Source organism: Miniopterus schreibersii (assembly GCF_964146895.1).
Source record: "Miniopterus schreibersii genome assembly, chromosome: 10".
Classification (NCBI taxonomy): Eukaryota; Metazoa; Chordata; class Mammalia; order Chiroptera; family Miniopteridae; genus Miniopterus; species Miniopterus schreibersii.
Window position 1 is genome coordinate 21,227,792 of NC_138110.1, and position 15,876 is coordinate 21,243,667.

A 15,876-nucleotide genomic window follows, 5' to 3' on the forward strand; every position below is an offset into this window, starting at 1 on the left:
GAAAGATTGAAATGATTCAAAAGCAACCAAGAAGAGGTCATAAGGCATTCATACAACCACCTGGCAAAGGACATGTCCAGAGAGCAAGTGTCCGCAGCCCTGTGTGGACGCTAGTTGTACAGGATGTCATGGAGGAGTGAATTGGTAGGGTGGGGACTCAGTGGGGAGTGAGTTTGGCCTGGAAGGTGGACAGGAGTCAGGAGGGAGTAGGAGGAAGAGCATGTTTTAGGCGAGAGGAATGCAAGAAGGCTTCTGTGAAAATACAGTGGGAATAGTGTGGCTGCAGCCATACAGGACTCATGAGAGGTTCTCTGGGAAAGGGGGGTATGTGTTTGATTGTATGGGGGCCTTGGTGCCCAGTTAGGAGAATGAACCTGACTTTCGGGGGCAGCGTGTGATGGGACACTTCTTGTGAGCAATGCCTGGAATATGGTTTGCTTTCAACAGCAACCTGCACCATGTCAGCTCACGGAGGGCCTGTCATACGTCACTTGCTTTACATGACCATCTCACTTACTTTAAGCCTTAAAACAATCCTGCAGGGTGAGTATTATTTCCATGCTACAGGTAGAAAAGTGAGGTTCGGAAAGATTAAAGAATTAGATCAAAGCCCCACAGCTAGTAAGTGGCAGAGCTTGGATTCAAACTCAAGTCTCTCTGGCTCCTCCAGCTGTGCCCTTCCCACAGCTCTTTGCTCACCAGCGGCTACTCATTAAATGCACCTAAGATGTGGCTACTCGTATTTCTCAATGTTGGCTGCACACTGGAGTCACATGGATAGCTTATATCCCCCTTCCCAAACCCCATCTCCACAAAATTTGGTTTAATTGGCTGAAGGAGAGGTCTGAGAATTTGTAATTTTGTCAAAGCTTTTCAAGGTGTGCAGAGTTGACAGTCTGGGCTGCATGGAGGAAACTTTCAAGTGTCCACTCCCGGTGAGGGTCCACAGCTGCCCTGGGCGACCCTGGCCTCTTCTGGCCACAGTGGGCCCTGCCCCAGCCCCAGTGGGGCAGCTGAATGCAGCCCCACCTCCTGCCTGGGGAAGGGAGGAACAGTCCCACTTGTAAGGTACCTCTGAAGAATGTTCTGCTTGACTCCCTTACCCTGTGAAATAGCAGAGGATCTCCACCCACACCCACTTCATCTCAGCCTTTTCCGATGTCAGATTTCCCCTGGAGCCAAAACAATGTGAGCAATTGAATGCACGCTCATGCAAAAAGTTAAAAAAGTGGCTCTCATTGTTGCACAGAGCAATTTCATTTCCTGAGAAGCCTGACTTGCTGCCCTCTGTGTTCTCCCCAGCCTGCGCCTGCCGGCCTCCTCTAGGAGCCCAGCCAGTTGCATCCCTGGGGGGGTGCCCCTTGCATACACCCCTCGGAGGTGCCTGCCCCCTTCCTGCCCTTCCTCTGGATAGGGCAGGGAGGGGTGGATGGAGTTTCTCCGGCCTGAAGGGGAGGAGAACAAGGGAGCCAACCAGAGGGAGAGGTTGGTAGGGTCAGAGAGGGGTGTGCAGGGGGATGAGAGGTTCCTGACAGAGGCGCCCCCTCCCTTCCTCCTTTTCTCTACTCCTGACCTCTGGCAATGGATGCCGGCCTCGGAAGAGAGCAGGAAGATGGGAATTACGGGTAGAGATGGACTGCGGAATACAGAAAGAATGGGGGGGGGGGTGTATAGAGACACGTCCACCGTGCACGGGCAAAGTCTGCTCAAAGGAAACAGGTGTAAGGGGTTAAAAGCCACTCCAGCATCCCCTGCCAGAGGAATTTCCAACAAAGCTCTTGAAGTGAGGGGCCCAGAGAGAAGTATTCAATGATAATGGGGAGGAGTCTAGCAGAATCACCATGGGGTCACAGAGGTGACAGAGGAGTGGAGGGGGCTGAGAGCACTGCAGGGTCAGGAGAAGGTGGAGGGAGAGGATGGTGCTGGGTAAACCAGACCCAAACCCTGGCAGGTCGGCTTCAGCTGAGGTGGGAGATGATGAAACCCTTAGCTTGGGCAAGAAATACTAATTACAGCCCTCCTGTGTGTGGGATCCTCGCAGCCACAGTTTGGCTGAGCACCTTGGCAGGATGAAGGGGTCCTTAGAATGCTATTTAAAAACACCTTGAGGGATGTCTTACCATTTGTATCTTCTTTAATTTTTTCATCAATAATTTATAGTTTTCGGTGTACAAGTCTTTCACTTCTGTACTTGTTTATTCCTAAGTATTTTATTCTTTTTGATGCTAGTGTAAATGGGATCCTTTTCCTCATTTTCTTTTCAGGTAGCTTGTCCTTAGTGTATAGAAATACAATTAATTCTGTACGTTGACTTTTGTATTCTGCAACTTTGCTAAATTCATTTATTAGTTCTAACAGTTTTTTTGGTGGAGGCTTTAGGATTTTCTATACATAAGATCCTATCATCTGTGAACAGAGACAATTTTACTTCTTTTCAGATTTGGATGTATTTTATATCTTTTTTCTTGCCTAATTGCTCTGGCTAGGAGTTCCCATATTATGTTGAGTAGGAGTGGTGAGAGTAGGTACTCTTGTCTTGATTCTGATTTTGGATGGAAAGAGTTAATATTGTTAAACTGTCCATTCCAGCCAAAGTGACCTACAGATTCAATGCAAACCCTATCAAAATTCCAATGGCATTTTGTTTTACAGAAATAGAAGAACAGTTCTAAAATTCATATGAAACCACAAAAGACCTCAAGTAGACAAACAATTTTACAAAGAACAAATCAGGAGGCATCATACTTCCTGATTTCAAAATATATTACACAGCTACAGTAATTAAAACAGACATATAGACCAATGGGACAGAGTTGAGAGTCCATGTATATGTGGTCAACTGATCTTTGACAAAGGTACCAAACAAACAAACAACAACACAAAATAAAACATAATGGAGAGAGGAAAGCCTCTTCCACAGATGGTGCTGGGAAGACTGGATATCCACATGCAAAAGAACAGAATTGGACTCTTAAAAGACACATAATCAATGCAAAATGGATTAAAGACTTAACGTAAGACCTGAAACTGTAATTCCTTAAAGAAAACATAGGAGAATAGCTTTATGACATTGGTCTTGGCAGTGGCTTTATGGATATGACACCAAAAGCACAAAAGCAAAACTAGACAAGTGGGACTACATTAAACTGAAAAGCTTCTGCCCAGCAAAGGAAACAATCAATAGAGTGGAAACACAACCTATAGAATGGGGGAAATATTTACACACCATGTATCTGATAAGGGGTTAATTCTCAAAATATATAAGAAAGTCCTACAACTCAATAGCAAAACAACAAACAAACTAATAACCAGATTTAAAAAATGGTCTAAGGACCTGAATCAACATTTTTCCAAAGAGGACATACACATAGCCAACAGGTACATGAAAAGATGCTCAGTGTCACTAATCATCAGGAAAATGCACATCAAAACCATGAGATACGAGCTATCACCTTATACTTGCTAGGATGGCATGTATATATTAAAGGCAAGAAGTGATGTAAAGGATGTGGAGAAACTGGAACTCTTATACATTGTTAGTGGGAACGCAAAATGGTAGAGCTGCTATAAAAAACAATAGGGATGTTTCCTCAAACAATTAAACCCAGAACTACCATATGACCCAATAATCCCACTTCTGTTATTTATTCCGAAGAATCGAAATATCAAGCTCTTGAAGAGGCATCAGCACTCCCATGTTCCTTGTGGCATTACTCACAGTAGCCAAGATCTGGAAACAAGCTAAGTGTCCATTGACAAGTGAATGGATTAAAAACTGTTCTAGTCAACCTTTAACAAAAGGACATTCTGCAAGATGCAACAACATGGATGAATGCGGAAGACATTGTGTTAAATGAAATAAGTCAGTCACAAGACAAATACTGCATATTTTCATTTAAATGAAGTATCTAAAACAGTCAGACTCAAAGAATAGAACGGTGGTTGCCAGAGGTGTGGGGGCAGGTTTGGTGGTTGCCAACCACTGGGTACAAAATTTCAGTTATGCAAGATGAGTAAGTTCTAGAGATCTGTACAACATTGTGCCTACAGATAACAATATTGTTTGGTACACTGAACAATTTGTCAAGAGGGTAGATCGCATGTTAAGTATTCTTATCACAATGAAAATTTAAAAACATTAAAAAAATTAAAAAGAGCTCACGAGGCAAATCTGAGTTGTAAACAGGAGGGCAAGGAGACTCATGCAGCTTCGGGTCATCAATAACACTCTTCAATCACTTTGAAAACCATCCTGGCAGAAACCATTGGCTCTTAAACAATAAGCGGACTCATTGAAAAGTATTCTTCTCTGTCCCTCAAAGAAGGATCTCTGATTGGCAAATGCTATTTATGGCAAGAACAGAATCGATTCCACAAAGATTGATGTGGCCTCCGCCGTGTAGCAGGCGCTGGGCTATGGACCGAGGAAAGAATAAAGGCAGCTGCTGCTCTGCTCACCAGGTAGGGAAGCGGGGCAGGTAGGAGCAGGGACTCGGAGCTCAGACCCGATGCCAACACTCACTCTGCTGCCTGCTGGCTATGTGGCCCTGAGCAAGCTGCCTGACCTTTTTGTTCTCTGGAAAATGGGGATGATAATGTTCAGGGTGTTGTCTGAGTTAAAAGAGAAAAGAATGCATGATATGCTTTGGACAGTGCCATCCACTGTGCTGTTATCGGCTCTAAATACGACTTACTGTAAGGTCACGTGAAAGGATGGAGCTGTAAGGATGGAGTGCACTGGCCCCAGGGAGGCAGGAAGGTGGGACTGGATCCACAAGAGGACCTGGACTGAGCAGGAATTTTGGGTGTAGCTCCAGCCATGTCTTGTTGGAGGGGCTTGGGGCATAATCTGGATGTTATTTAGTGGGCAGCTGGAACTGTAAGTCTCAAGGTGGATCTGGGAGTTGGGAGAACCCCAGGGCAGGGTGGGCCCTGCTGATTTGGGTCCAGCCACCTGCATGGTCATAGGGGAAAAGCCTAAAATTTTCCAGCAAGGAGAAGGTAGCAGCAGTGCCTTTGGCTTCCAGAAACTTCTTAGAGCTGGCTCAACCTACTTTAGGTCAGGACTGGGTATGTGTATGTATGTATGTGATAAGGTAGGAGAGGCAGCAACTAAGAAATCAGGTGCATCTTGAATTCTGGGAAAGGCACAGGCTCTTCAAAGAGACTGATTGAGATCCCTAGGGCACACCTTGATGTCCTGATCTTTTCTCAAGGTCCAGTTTTAGGGAAGCTGAGTTCTCTATTGAAAAGAGCCCTGGATTGGGAGTTCAGGAGCTCCAGGCCAGGTCTGGCATGGACTGGCTGTGTGTCCTGACAGGGCATTCAGCCCCTATAACCCCTTTAAGATTGGGCGTGTGCCCAGGCCCTAAGTCAGAGTGGAGGACACTGAGCTTTCTGAGAGCCACTCTGTCCTAAAGGAAGTTCCCTGGGCATTTCCTTCCACATTCCAACTTAGTTGCCCTCGTGTGCTTAGCACCATCTCCACATCATGTCTTCCCCAAACCCTGTAGATTTAGCAGTATGATCCCCCTTTTAAAAAATATTTTTTATTGATTTCAGAGAGAGAGGAAGGGAGAGAGAGAGAGAGAGAGATAGAAACATCGATGAGAAAGAGTCATTGATCAGCTGCCTCCTGCATGCCTCCTGTTGGGGATCGAGCCCACAACCTGGGCATGTGCCCTGACCAGTAATCGAACCGAGATCTCCTGGATCCTAGGTCGATGCTCAACCGCTGAGCCACGTCAGCAGGGCAGCATGATCCCTCTTTACAAATGAGGAACTGAGGCTCAGAGCTGGTGAACTCTTCTCCAAGATGGCACAGCTAACCAATGGAAGAGGTGGATTTGAATCCAAAGCAGATGCTCTTGAACCACCTCATATGGGGCCTCAAGTAGGTGGTGTGGAACATGGCATTCTGGTCTCCTCTTTTACGAAATGGTAAAAGCCAAGATGATTTATTTATTCTTCACATTTACCGCAAGCATGGCAGAAGTTTGTGTTTGTGACAATGTCCCACAGAGTTCAATGTATCAAACAAGTGGGCATTAGGGGAGGCTCCTTGTTTCTTGCCTGTGCAGACCACCTGGCACCTTCTGGGTCTCACACCAGAACATTCACACTGCTGTGGGTGCTATTAGAAGTGTCCCGGCAGCCAGGGCCAGTGCTCAGCCCTGCTTCCTGCTCAGGGGAGCAGGTGACAGCAACACCAGGAGGTGCCCAGATCACAAAAAGGGAAGGCGTTGGGACAATCCAGGTCACTAGAAAGTGCTGCTTTCTGCCTTGAGAGGGGTTGCCAGGGGCTCAGGGCAACTCAGGAAGGGATAGGACTCCACGAGGCCATCTGGGCCAGCCTCCTGCCTCCAGGAAAGCCACCTTCAAATCATCCCTAGAGGGATACAGCAAGCAAAGCTATGGCCTCTCTTGGTGCTGCATTCTGAGCTTAAGACACTTTGAGAGTGAAATAAAGTTGGGAGAGACCATTGTTTGCATCTAAGAAATAAGTCTGAATTCAAGTGCATTTGTTAAGAAAATGTTTGGCTTTGTGGCTTAGGGTTTGTGAAGCGCCCGGGAGAGGCCTGTGAGCTCTGCTTCCCTGGGCATCATCGCAGTGTGGAATGAACACCCTGTTTCCCTATAAGTGGATGCTTCAGAAACATCTGCAAATACCCCACCGCCCCTCTTAAATTGCTCTACTTAATACCTTTCTTTTAAAAACACAAAAATGTCCCTTGACCCCACACCTCCCCTTTCACTGACGAGTTCCCTTTCATAGAAACACTTCTCTAAAGACCCATCCATACTCAGGTCCTCAGTTCCACCGCTCCCGAGTGTGGCACAATGTGGCTCCTGTGCTCACTCCACTGACACCAGACCCCCTCTCCCCACCTCCTTGTTGCTAAACCCAGGCCACTTCTCTGTCCCAAAGGCTACTCCTCCTTAGGTCCTGGGACCTGCTGCTGGGGGTGGGAGGGTACAGCACATGTGAAGGAGTGCTGTAATGGTTCTCACGCTCCCCTGGAACCTTCTCTGACCCATTCCTCCTGCCTCTGGGCCACTCCTCCACTACCTCCTCGCTGGCTCCCATCCTCTCCTCCATCTGCATCCTCTCCCTGGGTGACCCCATCTGGTCCCCAGCCCTGAGCACCAGGTACACATCAACACTTCATACGACGTTCAGTTCGTGTCCCCAGGATGACCTCTTCCTGATCTTCAGACACTTCTACCGGAACAACTACATGACAGTGCCCTGGCAGGACCAACAGGTCACCCAAACATAAAACACTGACTCCTGGTTTTCCTCCCTGCTCTATTTCTCTTCCAGACTATTCTAGACAGTGGTGCCACCAGGCTGCTAGACAAGGAGCCCACACCACCTTCCCCCTTCTCTACAGCTCATGTCAGCAGGTTCTGCTGGTAGTAACTCAAAAATATACCTGGAATGCACACAGACAGCCCTCTATCCTCACTTCCTCGCTGTGTTCCCAGCCACCAACCTCTCAACGGGGCACACCAACGGCCCCCTAGTAAACTCCCAGCTTCCACATTTGCCCCGTCCAATTCTGTGCACGAGAGCAGCCAGGGTGACCTCTGAAGTGGGTTATCCCGCCTGGTACGAAAAGTACCCCACTGACTCCCTGCTTCCCAAAAGTTTCTCGGTTGTTCTTATTTCTTTCTTTTCCAGAAGCAAATTTAAAAAGAAAAATAAATAATTCAGTGGTAAACCAACCCAATCCAAAGATCCATTCATTCAAATAATACTCACTGCAGGCAGTGTCCGATCAGGGTTCCTGCAGTCTGAGTTAGTAACGCTTTCTTTGGGGGGGGGGGGCTATGTTCCTTTATGTAAACTCAATAAATAAAAACCTGGCTTTAGTAAACCGAAGGGGGAAGGCGACGCTTCTCTATGAAGGATAATCACTTCATCACTGGCACACCTCGCAGCTTTCCCGGTGCCTCGCAGGCCTGCAGGCAGACACTGCAGCGGCGGCCCGCCCGCTGTGACTTACCTCCCTGAGGCAGGTGTAAATGGGACACACGAGCACGCGGAAGGGCTCGCCGGTGCTGCTGCGCATGGTGCCGAACACCTCGCACAGGAAGGTGATGAAGCCCAGCCAGCGCTCCACGTCCTGCTGCTGCAGCTCCTCCCGCACCGTGAAGTCCTTCTGCGGAGGAACGAGAGACCGCGTCAGCCTCACCAGGGCTGCCGAGGGGCCCGGGCACCACCTGCCTTGCTGCGGTGCCTGCTGTCTAAGGGCTGGTCTGGGGGTAGCTGGTAAACCCCGTGATTTCAAGTTAGTGGGGGGGAACGGGTAACCCATAGCTGGAGCATCAATGCTGGGGACTCACTGTGGGCAGCAGGGCCACGTGGCCTTTGGCCAGGGCACCTGTTCTTCAGTGTCTCCAGACTGGGGGCCCCTCAGCCTTGCCTCACTGACCCCAATACTGAGGTGTAGGGAGATGAAGTGGCGGATGACACCTTTCCCAGTGTCATCCCCCATTCAACTCCCTGTGCCTAAATGCTCTCCCTTAGCCAACCCCCAGTCACGCCCTCCCTGTAAGGCAGGGCAATCAGAACATGCCCGCTGCATGGGCAATGGCCCACCGAGGTCCAGCACTGGGGCAGACACAGCTACAGCCCCTGCCTGCAAGGGGCTAGGGGATAGTGAAAAAATTAGAGTCATTGCCACTGGGGGTTCCAGGTAGAGGGACGTTGGGAGCTCACATATATTTAGCAAGGTAATTTTCATTTTAATTTCAAAGAGAAGAAACAATTCTATAAGTAGCTGTGAAGGAAAAAAAACACCCCTAGATTTCTTACAAAGGAACAATATTGTTGGCCTTTTACTTCTGTATTTGATGTTAAAATTCAGAAACATTGAGGCCACATCTTCATATGCTTGAGGATAAAAGAACACACCTCGCAATGAGTGAAAGCAAGAGAAAGAATCTTACATAAGCAAATGTTTTAAAAATCCCACCCACATGCTCGTCTTAAAAAAACACAAAACAAAAACCATCTAAATGGTACAGCTGCCATGGAAAACAGTATGGTAATCCCTCAAAAATTAAAAATCTAATCACACTATGATCCAACAATTCCACTTTGGATATATATCCAAAAGAAGTGAAAGCAGGATCCTGAAGAGATATTTGCATACCCACATTCACAGCAGCACTATTGACAAAGGCCAAGAGGCTGAAACAACCCAAGTGTCTATGGATGAATGATAAAAAATGATGCATACAATGGAATATTATTCAACCTTAAAAAGGAAGGAAATTCTGACACATGCTGCAACACGGGTGAATCACAAGGACGTTATGCTCAGTGAATAGGCCAGGCATAAAAGGGCAAACACTGTATATTCCAATAGGTATCTAGAGTAGTTAAAATCATAGAAACAGAAAGTAGAGTGGCGGTTACCAGAGGTGGGGGCGAGGGGGCAATCGAGGGTTGTTTAATGGGTTAAAGTTTCAGTTTTTGGCAAGATGAAAAGTTTTGGAGATGGGTTGCATAACAATGACTTATACTTAATATGAATGAACTGTACACTTATAAATGGTTGATATATGGTATATTTTATGTTATGTGTTTTTTCTTTTAACCACAATTAAAAATAATTAAAAAATATAGAAACCTCTTGAGCCCTGGCCAGGTGGCTCAGTTGGTTGGAGCACTGTCCTGTACACCCCCCAAAAGGGTTGTGGGTTCATACAGGAGGCAACTGATGAATGTTTCTCTCTCACACTGATGTTTCTCTCTCCCTGACCCCTCTTCTCCTTCCTCTCTAAAAATCAATAAAAACATATTCTTGGGTAAGGATTAAAAAAAATTTAGAAACCTTGAATGCATGCTCCAGCCAGTAAAATCTGTGACTCGACTTCGAGGAAATCATGGAATAGAAGGACCAGGAGTGAAAACTGAAAGCAGGTAGGCTTATGAAGTTAAGTCAAAATAAGTAATTAGAATTGTGGTTATAAGATTGAATCAAAAGCCACAAACAATCCTTGAAAGAGAGGATATTTAATTTTTAAACATAATTTGAATAAGAATTTCATAATAGTAGTGACTTAGTAATCTAAATTACCAAAGACTGATAATTACTGGTAGAAGGGGGCAGAAGATCATAAACCATATATCTCATAATTTAGACCATAGGGCTTCACAAATTATTGCTTCTTTTTTTTATTTTATAAAATATATATTTATTGATTTCAGAGAGAAGAAGGGAGAGGGAGGGGAGAGAGAGATAGAAACATCAGTGATGAGAGAGTCCTCATTAATCGGTTGCCTCCTGTACGCCCCTGACTGGGGATCAAGCCCACAACCCGGGCATGTGCCCTGATCGGGAATCGAACCAAAATCTTCTGGATCATAGGTTGATGCTCAACTGCTGAGCCACGCCTGGCTGGGCTATTGCTTCTTTCTTAAGTTTGATAATCAGAGAAATAGAAGTTAAAGTATGCCTCTAAAAATATTAAAGTAAACACTAGTAAGAATGAGCAGAAATGAAAATGGACAGATAAAATAAATGGATGAGTAAAAATAATTGTGGGCATATGAAAATGAAATTAAAGCACTAGTAAAATCAAATAGTTTTCAAGATTACAATAATTAAATAAAATAAGAAGGTTGTTTATATTGATAAAATACAACCCATAACAGATAACATAAAATATCACACACGGTATAGTATAGACTAAAAGTACACTTTGCCCTGGCCAGTGTGGCTAAGTGGTAGAGCATCAGCCCGCGCACTGAAGGGTCTCGGGTTCAATTCCCAGTCAAGGGCATGTACCTGGGTTGCAGGTTCTTTCCCCAGGCCTGGTTGGGATATGTGCAGGAGGCAACCAATCTATGTGTCTCTCTCACATTGATGTCTCTCTGTCTCTCTGTCTCTCTCCCCCTCCCTCCCTCCCTCCCTCCCTCCCTCCCTCCCTCCCTCCCTCTCTCTCTAAAAACCAATGGAAAAAATATCCTTGGGTGAGGATTAATAATAACAAAAAAAACCAAAACACTTATCAGGAAATAAGACTGGTAACATTCTATAACTGATTAAATTAACAAAATTTAATTACTTGGATAATTTGAATAATGTTATTAATAAGACTACATTGAAATTAACCTTACTGTAAGTTGTGATTCCACTATAAATTTGAAAACACAGAAATTCTACAGGGTTACAAACCTGGACCAAGAACTAAGAACAATTAAAAAAATGGCAATTACTTGGATGTTTAAAAGATATTCTCCTAAAGAAAGATGGAATAAAGATGTATTCAAATATATGATAATAGATTACTTAGGAAATACAGAGCTATAAAAACTTGTGAGATACCAGTGTCACCCCAATAAATTTAATAAAAAGAATAACCAAAAAAATGTAGGATGTGGTCAAAACTATACTATAAGGTAAATTTATAGTCTTAGCTATTCTGGCTAGTAAAAAAAGGAAGCAAATATATAATCTAAACCTATGCACCTAATACGATAGCCACTAGCCACATGTGGCTCAAGATGCGGATACACAAACTGAGATGTACTGTAAAGTGTAAAATAGACAGTATTTTTGAAGACAGTATATAAAAAAGAACGTAAAATATCTCATTTTTAAAATACTGATTATATGTTGAAATTTTGGATGTACTGGGTAAAGTAAAATATATTATTGAATTTAGCACATACTACAGATAAAGCCAGAAATGAATTAGAAAGTAGAGAAAAAATTATAAAGTCAAGAAATAGAACTAAAATTAGAAATACCAACAAAATATGAAAACAGATATAATAACAACTATTACAACTATACTGATGATTTTGGAAACAATGATGAAATAGGTGATTTAAAAAAATATACCAAACTTTACTGAAAAAAGAAATAAAAAGCCAGAAAGGACTAACGATCATAAAACAAAATGAAAAATTAAGACCTCTTAATTCTTTGTGGCTTTTTTTAGGTAAGTTGATTCAGACTTTTAAAAAATTAGGTAACTACTCTGCTATTAAACTGACCCAGAACATAGAAAAAGATAAGCTTTTCCAGTTCCCTATTACCAAAATCTCATAATGATAGTAAATTACAAATAAGGAAGTCTATGGCTAATTTCTCTAATGTGAATAGATGTGAAAGTTCTAAATGAAATACTAACAAATAGATCCACTGTAACTGAGTAGATTTTTAAAAAAATATATATATATATCTTTATTGATTTCAGAGAGAGGAAAGGAGAGGGAGAGAGAGAGATAGAAACATCAATGATGAGAGGGTCATTGATCGAGCCCACAACCCGGGCATGTGCCCTGACCGGGAATCGAACCCCGATCGCCTGGATCCTAGGATGACGCTCAACCGCTGAGCCACGCCTGGCCGGGCTGAGTAGATTTTTATCCCAGAAAGGCATGGATGATTTAGTATCCGAAAACCTACAAACAGCCCAGCTGGGCGTGGCTCAGCCATTGAGCATGACCTAGGATTCAGGAGATCGGGGTTTCTATTCCCAGTCAGGGCACATGCCCGGGTTTTGGGCTCGATTCTCAATCAGGGGCATGCTAATCAATGATGAAACGTGCAGGAGGCAGCTGATCAATGATGAAATGACTCTCTCATTATTGATGTTTCTATCTCTCTCTCTTCCTCTCCCTTCCATTCTCTGAAATCAATAAAGACATATTTAAAAACAAAAACAAACCTACAAACATATTACAGCAATAGGCCTGATTAAAAAACAACAGAAACATCCTTGGAAGGAAGAAGAGAAAACAATTTAACATGATTACATATATGCAAAACCCAAGGGAATTTTCTAATAAAGATTAGAATTAATAAGAGAGTTTAGGAACTAATTAATAATATTTAAATGTAAAATTAACATATAAAAATCAACAGGTTTTTGATGATAGGATTAATCAGTGAGATATTTTAATAAACAAAAGCTCATTTAGTAAAATAATACAAATTCTTAAGTGACATACAAGATTCCTATGAAGAAAATTGCAACACTGAACTGAGAGATTTAAGAGAAAGTCTTACACAAGCAAAGAAACACACAGTATTCCTTAATGGGTAGACAGCACTGTGATTCTCCTTGAAGTGACTCACAGGTTCCACACCAATTTGTACTCCAATGGGAAAAGTTCCAATGGGAACTTTGGAGAGAAAAGGAGAATGGAGACTTGAAAAAATTATCCTAAAAGTAATTTGAAAGAATAACAGGGGAGATAGCTAAAAGCAAAACAAAACAAAATTGTAAAGAGCTATATTACTTTTCACCTATCCCAAAGCTTTAATAATGAAAAGGATGTGGAACTGCCCAGCCAGTGTAGCTCAGTGGTTGAGTGTTGACCCATGAACCAGGAGGTTGAGGTTCGATTCCCAGCCTGGGTTTCGGGCTTGATTCCCAGCAGGGGGCGTGCAGGAGGCAGACGATCAATGACTCTCTCATCATTGATGTTTCTATCTCTCTTTCCCTCTCCCTTCCTCTCTCTGAAAGTAATAAAAACATATATTTTCTTAAAAGGTATGGAACTGACATAAGAATGGACAGCTAGATCAGATAGCTAGAAACAAATTTGGCATCCATAAGGGTTCATCACATGGTCCCCGAAGAACCACAAATCAGTGGCAAAGGAAGCATTATTAACTGAAGCAATGGTGCAGGGACAGTGGTCTCCCTTCACACTGGGTCCTAAGAGGAATTCCAGATGGAATAAAGAGGTAAATGGTTTTTTGTTGTTGTTGTTGTTTTTAAAAAGACAAACCATAAGAACTTGAAGAAAATTAAATTGAGTATTTATCAAATTTCTGGATGTAGAAGGGCTTTCTACATTAACACACCGAGGGATGCATCAAAATATTATAAACACTCTTAGAAGGCAATTAATATTCTGGGGAAAATATCTGCAATAAATGTGACAAAGGGTAAGGGTAAAGAGCATTACAAGATAATTCATATGTCAAAACAAATTGCTGATAAATATATGAAAACAAATTAATTAAATCTCAGTAGCAATCAAATGAATGAAAATGCCCCCTCCCCCCATGTACTATATTAGCAAAGCTGAAAACTGGTCATTGTCGATGCTGGTAAGGATCCAGTGAGACAGGAACTCTCATATATGGGGAAGGTAAATTGGTATCACTTTCCTGAAAAATCTTAAAACAAGCTTTAAAAGTGTTCTTATTGTTTGACCTAGTAATTGCACTTCTGGATAATTATCATACGGAAATAATTGAAAATAACAGGAAAAATAAGCTGAATGCACACAATAATTCAACAACCTAAGTACCCAACAATAGGGGAATGATTAAGAAAATGATTCATGCACCCATCAAAAATTATGTTTATGAAAAGTTTGTAACAGCATGGGAAATGGCTATATAATGCTAAGTACAAAAAAAGCAAAAGAAAATTGTATGCACTATATAATGGTATCCAAAAATACACTTCTAAAAAAGATGAGGAATATCCAGTGTTAACAGTAGCTGTTTCTCAATAGTGGAATTGTGGAATGACCTTTATTTTTTACCTTTTCATTATTTTCTGAATTTCTTTACTCTCCTGTGAACATTTTTTAAAATCAGAAAAACAGCTAGTTAAACAGAAACTGGCAGATTGTGACCCTTTTCCTTAGTTTTTTTGATTAGGGCAGCGGAACTCTTGGAGTCTGACCTGCCAACTGGTGGTGATTCTCACTAAAAGGGTGGCGAAATGGGTTGTGGACATGCCAACCAAGAGGCCACCGAAAACCCAGCCTATGTGTCTCCTCTGGGCACATATATTGTGGGTTGCCAGCTTTTCCTCTGGAACAAGGAGCTCTCTTCTGCCAACCCAAACCAGCAGTCCCCCGGGTCCCTAGCTCTGCTTCAAACTCAGTGTCTTGCATCCAGAACCAGCAAGGGGCCTCAGATTGGTGGCAGCCATTTCAAAGTCTGGTATTTGGCTCCAGCTTCTCCTCTGACTGGCAGGCTCCCTCCCAGCAACCCCTAGTGCCGTTCCCCAAACTTTAAGGCTACCATTTAAGCCCCGTTTCCTGCCTAAAACTATTTATTGACGTACTGCTATTTCCTGCACTGGCCACATCAAGAAGCCCTGAAAGCCATTCAGTGTCTCAGGTTTCTCAAGGCATTCTGGGAAATTCTTCCTGCTCTGGATAACCACATGAACCCTGGCATGATAGAGTCCTGTGGTCAGGCCAAAAACAGCTGCATGCAGGCAGAGGGGGAAAACACCCCCGCCCCGCGGGGCAGCGGCCACGGCAGGGAGATGCTGCCGAGAGAAGGGAGGGTTAAGGCCCAAGGAGCACAGTGTGCTCTGAAAACCCCTGAAGCAGATGCGCAGAGCCATCCATCCCTGCAAACTCACCAGCGTTTCCTTCTTCTTTTAAAACAAATGACCAAGGGAACTTTGCCCATCCACACTCCACATCCCTGGTGACTCTGGTTTGTTTCTGTGCAGAGAGGCGGCTGTGGCCATGGCCCCCGTGGGGAGGAGAAAGTGTACTTTTAGTTACCGCCAGCAGGAAGTTTCTTTTTCCCTGAGAAGCCAGGATGGGACATTAGAGGGGTGGGCAGTGGGGAGCTGGTGACAGCCCTAGCAGCAATGAGTTGGTCCCAGTCTTTCTTCTCCCAGACCACTGGCTGGAGGGCTTAAAAAGAGTATTTGACAGAATTTTTTATAACTTTCAAATAGAAGGTACTCTATTTATTTGGCTCAAACTCTCCCTTCCTTTAGGTTTCTGCTCCAATGCCAGCTCCTCAAGGAGGCCTCCCCTGACTGCCTCTAAAATAGCAGCCCCTGGGGCTCATGGTCCAGACCCTGCTATATATTTGCCTCCTAGCTCTCATCACCTATATCAAGTCCCATACTTGTGGA

General features: G+C 43.7%; 1 protein-coding gene across 8 annotated transcripts in view; it reads right to left on the reverse strand.

The window, feature by feature from the left end:
* The window catches only part of CTIF (cap binding complex dependent translation initiation factor), a 248,619-nt gene that overhangs the window by 29,836 nt on the left and 202,907 nt on the right, over nucleotides 1-15,876 (reverse strand). For 7 of the 8 annotated variants that reach the window (XM_081148375.1, XM_081148374.1, XM_081148376.1 and 4 more), the window contains one exon: nucleotides 8,010-8,165. The exons of the other annotated variant lie outside the window; for it this stretch is intronic. In XM_081148375.1, the coding sequence (XP_081004501.1) occupies nucleotides 8,010-8,165 (156 nt within the window). The remainder of the gene's footprint in view (nucleotides 1-8,009; nucleotides 8,166-15,876) is intronic. 8 annotated transcript variants of the gene reach the window in all.